Here is a 7500-nt window from a genome sequence, read left to right on the forward strand (position 1 = left end):
CTCGACTCGATAGAACCCCAAGACTGGGCTAGCGCTAGCGGTGATAACTTCAAAAAGATGACAGGGTAGGAAACACCTACCCGTGAACTGCGTTACCAACTGGGGTGGCAGCAAAAATGTGACTTAGAATCACGTTCGGTGTGAAGTCCCTGCCTCCCCAGACTCAGAAAACAACGATATAGTACATTTTAGAGATATTGGGCACAACTACACTTTCCAAATCTCATGCCTGGGAAACATATGTAGAACTGAAAACATGTCGGTGGGGTTTGTGGACGTGTTTAGAGTACATTTACACATAGCATGTCAAGACTCTTGTCGGGTGATGTAGCCAGTTGTGTGCGTTTACATTTTAGAACCGCGCGGGAAATGTGGGCCTATCGTGCGTCTGATTGGCTAGCGATGATGTCATTGACCTGTACAGCAGCGACCTGGTAACGCAGTTCGCCGGAAATTGGACTTTACAAAATGCTTCATATCTTCCTTAAAATATGGTATCATACCCCCAAAAAGTTTACATGGCTACTTAGTTACCCCTTGATTATAGATAGTATCAAGACTTTTATTTTCCTTATGGCATTTCGCAGAAAATAGGGTCTTTTAAAATGGCATTTCGCACCTAGTGTATACTAGTACTAAGTACCTAACCAAGATGAAGCGTTCGGAAGTCGCTGTTCGGCACTCGGCAATCTTCGGGAGACTTCGGTATCTGTTCGTATGGTTCTTTGGAATCCTCATCAGTTTGTGACCGTGTTCAGTGTACGTATGATTCTAGGGAACCTTTCAACGGGCCGTGTTCACGGTGTTATGTGTTATGTGACTGTATGATTTTTGGGAATATTTCAACGGACCACTGTATTGTGATGGCAACGGGCTGAATGAGTAGACACAGTGTATGTTCTAACATGCGCGAAACAATAATAAGGATTTTATTTAATGGTTTACAAAACAATGTAACGTTACATGTATTGTTAGATCTCAACAAAAACTCGGTGGCCTAGCGCCTGTGGTAAAACTGGATCGATACTACTTTTCTTTTTGTTTCCATACCTACAGCGTCTTTCCTGCTGGCCCTCCCCGTGGTTCTGTACTACGAGCTGGTGCCCATCCCGTGGTTCGGGATCCGGACGTTCTGCCGCCCCGTGTGGCCGTCCCCCTCCTTCGAGCAGGGCTACATGATCTACACCGTCCTCATCACGTACTTCATCCCGCTGGTGGTGTGTGCCGTCATGTGCGGGTTCATCCTCAAGCGGCTGTGGAACCGCTTCAAGACGAGCGAGACCAGACCCCGTAACCACGCCCTGCAGGTAAAATAATAATAATAATAATAATAATAATAATAATAACAAGAAGCCATAGGTGACAATCCTCCGTGAAATTTTATATTTTGCAACAAAAATAATCCCAAGCGTCAACGCCAGACCTACTGTGCAGACATTAGGTTAATACAATGAGGGCGCGTCACAATGATAAAACATAAAAAGACCCAAATCCATTACTGTTCCTAGGGCGTGTAAAGATACTGTGCTTCAAGTTCGAAGTTCATTTTAATTACACACATACAATCATTGCATTCACATAAAGATCGGACTATCATTATCTATCATGGTCGTGTCACTAGTAACAAAGACAGCCCCACCGTCTTACCGTGCCTGTTACTTATTAAGCGCGACTGCCCATGCCAAAGTCCAGCAACAGTTGCGGTCAGCACGCGCGAGTGTTACTGCCGCTGGTCAGATACCCGGGCAAAACCATTTCAACGACATTATAGGGATGTTTAAAAAATAAGCATTTACTCCAATATCAAAACTGCTAGGGTAAAAAGGAGGCCGATGATGATGATGATCATCATCATCATGTGGTAGTGATCATCATCATCATCACACCACATGATGATGATGATGATGATGATAAATTGCCAATTCACGTCCAATTTATCATCATCATCATAATAATAATAATAATAATACAAGCTACATGGAGCTTCTCGGCTTCAAGTCCAGTGCACATATATGACCTTGCCCCCGAGCACCTTCTGTTAATATTAACGAGGTTAATATTATGAAATTATGAATACTTTATTTCCCCATGCAGACCAGACGCATCAGTTTCATGGTGATCGGAGTGGTGGTACTGTTCACCCTGTGCTGGCTGCCCAACCACGCTCTCAACCTGTGGCGCATGGTCAACATCAAAAACAAGGTCACCACCACTGTCTACTACCTGAAGGTGAGACTCTTACCGTCCAGTCAACTAGAATTTGTGTTGTTGCCTTCGACAGAAGGGTATGTTTTCGGTTTGGCCATGGGGGAGTGGCTGTGGTGTGTGTCTGTATGTATGAAGGTGGATCTCCACTGTATTTGGTAGGTGAGTAGAGATATGGAAACAAAGGTCAAGTTCGAAAATGGTTCACCTGTCGTGTTTCTACGTTGCAGCAGTGGGATGTGTTTGTATTTGTGTACAACATAACTAGAGAAGCTGTGCATGATATCTAGTGGATGGGTAGGCACAGCAAAGACGAAGGTCAAGTTCGATGATGGGCCTCCCAGTGGGTACGTTTGGTACTGCGTGGCATCAAAGTTTGAAGTAAAAATTTCCACAAGTTTCAGGTTAATGATTTTTGAGTAGTCGAAGGCTGTTGGGACTTCGAATAAGTGGTGCCATCTTCGGCCTCCTAGCAGCTTGTTCGCAACTGTAGTGGGCGTTTTTGTTTTTAGCTTTTCCAGGGAATAACTTATTGCTCACGAACTTCTGGATGTGTGACAGGGGTTTAACGTAAACCTTTCCCTTGTTTGCCACTAGGTCATCGCCCTGTTCCTGAGTTATGCCAACTCTGCCATCAACCCGTTTGTCTACACCTTTGTGGGGGAAAACTTCCGCAACTGCCTGCGGCAGATGTGTCACCGTAGGAAGGACTCCGCCCTGGCACAGAAGGCCAAGGTCACGTCCAAACCCAGCTACAACACCGGGACCACCACCGTCACCGCCCCCACAAAAATCTCGGTGCGCGGGCCGTCGTCCGCCCTCTCCGCCGGTGGCGGCACCAGGGGCAGCGTCAAGCAAATGTCGCCCAACAAGTGGGACGTCCTAGAGGTCGAAGAGTAAGAAAAAATCGTAATAGAGCGATCCTGAAGCCCCACTCACCTCCGTCAAAACATAGAAATGCAAATATTTGACGAACATGCAGTCACTTTGTCATTGGTCGAACCGCTAATTGCCAGTCTCTCATTGGTTGAACTTCTAATGATGGACATTCGGGATCGGTCTATTGCTGAGGGTACCTCACAATTAGTGCACTGTATACGTCCCGTGACCCTTCTGAGGGGTTAGTCTATACCCAGATCGTGGCCTGTATGACCTATCGAAATGTCAAAGATTCAAAACAAAACGTTACAAGTAAATACATTTTTATTTTTATGCCGAACGCATTGTACAAGCCCAGTGCCCCTTCTGAGGGGTTAGTCTAAAGGTTCTACCCAGAGCGTGACCTGTATGATCTATCGAAATATCAAAGATTGAAAACAAAATGTTACAAGTAAATATTTATGTCAGAGACCTTGAACAGTTGCCACAGTGTGGCCTCTCCGGTAACATATGTAACTTGTCTGTTTGAAATAACAGCACTGAAAAGTTCTGCGATAGCATTAGAAGGTTAATATATTCCGCCTGAACCTACGTATGTTACACGCGAAAACATCATATTAAAGTTCTTGTAATCAGCTACAAGTTTGTTTTGTTTTGTTTTTTTTGTTTTTTTTTGGTCACAGGTACCAAATGTCCACTGCATTGTTTGCAAATACTATGAAATTTAACTATACTGCCTTATATTGAGGATTCTTCTCTATTGAGAAATTGTTACAGTAGTTTTTATTTTCAAAAACTTCTTTGATGTTGATTGTCACAGCAAATTACAATTTTATCTAATGAAATAAAGACTAAGCTTTTCTTCCAACACCAAAACAGATGGACTTTCATGCTAAGACAATTCTATCTTGATTGACCGTCTTTTACATTTAAGTTTTGGAATCCAAAAACGACGGAATAGACTCGGGTATTTTACTATATGGAGTGTTTGAAAACAATATTGTGCACAAAAACTACGTATCGAGGCCACTGTAATTTAACGTGTTTTGTGATGGTTTCTCTTCGATCGCAGTGTATGGTGGCAGCTGAAATGACAATGTTTCTGTCCTAATTATCATGTGTTGTTTGTATCTTTGTAGTGCTATGGAGATATGTACCCCTGTGTAACTGTATACTGTAAAGTAAACAAGATACTTGCATTTACTGACTTAACACTCTACTACATTGTAATATGATAACTGAGATAACATTTGTGGGATCGTGTGGCGTAATGACAGAGCGTTCGTATCGGAACCAAGAAGTCCCGAGTTCGAATCCTGCCATGCCACCGATCTTGTGCCCTTGGGAAAGGCACTTCACATGAATTTCCTCACTTAACTCATGCGTTTGTCTGCGTTGGTGGTAGCATGAAAATAAGTTGGAAAACTTGAACGTGCCAGGTCTTGTAATAAATGTTGGAATAAAAGAAAACATTACCTTATATGTGAATGGCGATGTTGAGAAGAAAAGTTAAGTGGCATATTGCATCAGTACTGTATTGTCATTTACCTGTCTGCTTGGTCTGTTACTGTTCCATTTGTGACCATGTGTATATAGGGGCATGCCTTGGTAATATAGGAGTATGTACTAACATACTGTTGTGACTTTGATGAATTTTATGCAACACGTAAGTCGCTGGAAGTTCGTGGTGTATGAAGCTTTGTACAAAATGTCCTTTAAACTCAGTTAATACTCAGGAGGAATTGTGTGTAACACAATGACCGATTTGACCGTATGAGGGACCAACTTTGTCAGTAAATAAGGCCATGTTGATTTGATTATATGGATGACATCCGCGCGCGCACTTTTTAAAAAGTTTTCGATCATACTGTCAATCTTACAATGTAGAATCTGATGCAGAATGAGAAAATATATGCCGTAAATTGCAAAAAAAGGAAAACGATACTAATGCCATAGGATGCAAAAATAAATTCCAAGGGAAACGAAGAAAGTCTAAAGAAATGTTCATTATTTGGCATACAATAGTATTTAGTCATTTGTCCAACCTTCATTACCACGTACGTAGATTTCATAATGATGGCTATTTTTGCCAAACTTTTTTTATTCGCACGCTTGCATCAGTTTTGAGGTTCCCAGAGGATGTCATCCATATAATCAAATCAACATGGCCTTAAATGTACTATTCAGGAGGAATTCCGGAAATGCGTGTAAAATAATGATGTAATATTGAACCTTCGAGGGACCAACATTGTTATTAATGTATCTAGTATCAAAGTATCTAGTCGATTTCTATATGTCGAAGTCAGGAACGTGTACAAGACTTGTCTGTGGTCAAACCATAACGCTGGGTTATATGTACATGTCGTTTGATAACCAAGTTATGAATAAACGTGTAACTTTGGAACGAAATGTGTTGTGTTGGCATGGGTACATGTTAGGCATCGCGTATCTTGTTTAGGCCATGTTGATTTGACTATTTGGATGACATCCTCTGGGAACCTCAAAACCGATACGAGAGTGCGAATAAAAAAAGTTTGGCAAAAAAGTTGCCTTCATTATGAAATCTAATTGGTCATAAAGGTTGAACAAATGACTAAACACACAGAGTATGGTATGCCGTATGGTGAATAATGAACTTTTCATTTTCATTTCTTCATTTCTACATTAATATCGTTTTCCTGCATTTTACTGCATATATTTGATCTTTTTCCAACTGCTTTGTACGATGGTTGAAAACCTTCTCTTTAGAAACGGACTAAATTCATGCCCGTGCACGTACGAATGCCATCCAATATAATCAATCAACATGGCCCAAGTTGTGCAATGGTGCCAGATTCTTTGACATATCTTGCACTTCCACATACAAACGCTAGATGGCGTAACGCACACGCTACTGTTACAGTCACACTCGGGGACCCTACACGCGCGCACTTCCACTACCAAGCAAGAACTATTGTGACCCTTGCAAAACAAACATGGCATTTACTTGCTGACAAGGCTCGTCACAGAAATGACAGTGAATGGTTCTTTGAAAATGATGCCGTCCAAATAGTGTGAGATAAAACAAAAAAGAAGTTATGACAAGCAAGGATACGGATAAATATTTCTCGACCACATAACAACACATTGTAGGCTGAAGGTCAGCTTTAGTGGCTTTGATTTAAAAATAGTCCAAATAACAATATACACCACAACTAGACCAGCACAACTAACTACAGGGCATACTACTATACTGTCCACCGTAACGGCTACGCCTAATTAAGTGTTAATAGACTTGTCATCTTTTGTCGTTTGCCCCTTTCTGTATGTGCTAGCGTGTTTCTTTCCAAAATATTGACGACTGTCATAATAACGCCAGCCGCATGGTTCAAAGGGCGTAACTAACAACACAGGGTGGTTGCGCAAGTTAGGAACAAAAAATATAGGAATGTCACATTGTATGGCATGCAGAATATGACAAACACGCCTGCTAAACAAATATTTTGTGACAAAATCCTAATTGTCTTTTTCACGGAATGGTCGTAACAAAGAAATGGCGACAACCACTGCGCATAGAAAGTGGCTGAAATAACACCGTACAACACTCTACCGACAACACCAAGACAAGACAAGAACAAGACTTGTGGGGAAAACGTCGGCATCTGAAATGAAGATTGCCCACACTTGCTCCAAGGAATGGTCTCGCCAAGCAGGACAAGTTTCGGCATGGGAAGTTCTCATCTCACGACTTTCTGCCTGATAGTGTCGTGTTTGGCTTCGACCGTTGAAGGTAAGTTTTCGACCATACTGTAAATCGTACGAAGCAGCTACTATATGCCACAAATTGCAAAAAATATTGGAAACCGGTTATATTGTGTCGTAGAATGCCGAAGAAGAAAATGTGATGAAATTAAAATCAGTCTATTATTCGCCATACTATAACAGTCATTGCGTGTTTGTTCAACTTTCATGACGACGTGCACATGGATTTCATAATGAAGGCAACTTTTTTTGCCAAACTTTTTTCTCGCGTCATTTTTGGGTTCCCAGAGGATGTCACCCATATACGTATAATCAAATCACCATAAATCGGCCTGTTTAGGTATTAGGCACCGATTTTGGCCTATTTCGTATATTCAATACGAAGATGAATACTATGTGTCCTCTAGGGGATAGTCTACCTGCCTTAACTTGTACCTAAAACATAAGCGGATGCTTCCAACTTTCTACGTGTTCGTCCCTGTATTGTACGAACAAGGGAACCTACATTTGAAGCCAATTACGCAGGGAAAAGCGTTCTTTGCTTTCCGCCTTGCTACACTTCGCGCGGTGAGTGGTTCGGACACCCGATGATGTTTTAGTAACTCTGTCGTCCGTGTGAACGCTTTGTCGTCCCCGACACAGGCAAAGAGACAAGACCATTCAGGTCATTGTAAT

The 7500-nt window shown here is 41.9% G+C and overlaps 2 protein-coding genes across 2 annotated transcripts in view; both read left to right on the forward strand.

Annotated features, from left to right (window-relative positions):
- Positions 1–3105, forward strand: part of LOC109478667 (G-protein coupled receptor 54-like) — a 15708-nt gene extending 12603 nt beyond the window's left edge. The window contains exons 3-5 of the mRNA XM_019780332.1: positions 1057–1307; positions 2095–2229; positions 2803–3105. Coding sequence (XP_019635891.1) covers positions 1057–1307; positions 2095–2229; positions 2803–3105 — 689 coding nt within the window. The remainder of the gene's footprint in view (positions 1–1056; positions 1308–2094; positions 2230–2802) is intronic.
- Positions 3106–6693: 3588 nt separating this feature from the next.
- LOC109478668 overlaps positions 6694–7500 on the forward strand; it is an 8488-nt gene continuing 7681 nt past the window's right edge. The window contains exon 1 of the mRNA XM_019780333.1: positions 6694–6853. Within this exon, the coding sequence (XP_019635892.1) occupies positions 6760–6853 (94 nt within the window). The 5' untranslated portion in view covers positions 6694–6759. The remainder of the gene's footprint in view (positions 6854–7500) is intronic.

The sequence above is a fragment of the Branchiostoma belcheri genome, unplaced genomic scaffold (genome assembly GCF_001625305.1).
Source record: "Branchiostoma belcheri isolate BF01 breed outbred unplaced genomic scaffold, Haploidv18h27 scaffold45, whole genome shotgun sequence".
NCBI lineage: Eukaryota > Metazoa > Chordata > Leptocardii > Amphioxiformes > Branchiostomatidae > Branchiostoma > Branchiostoma belcheri.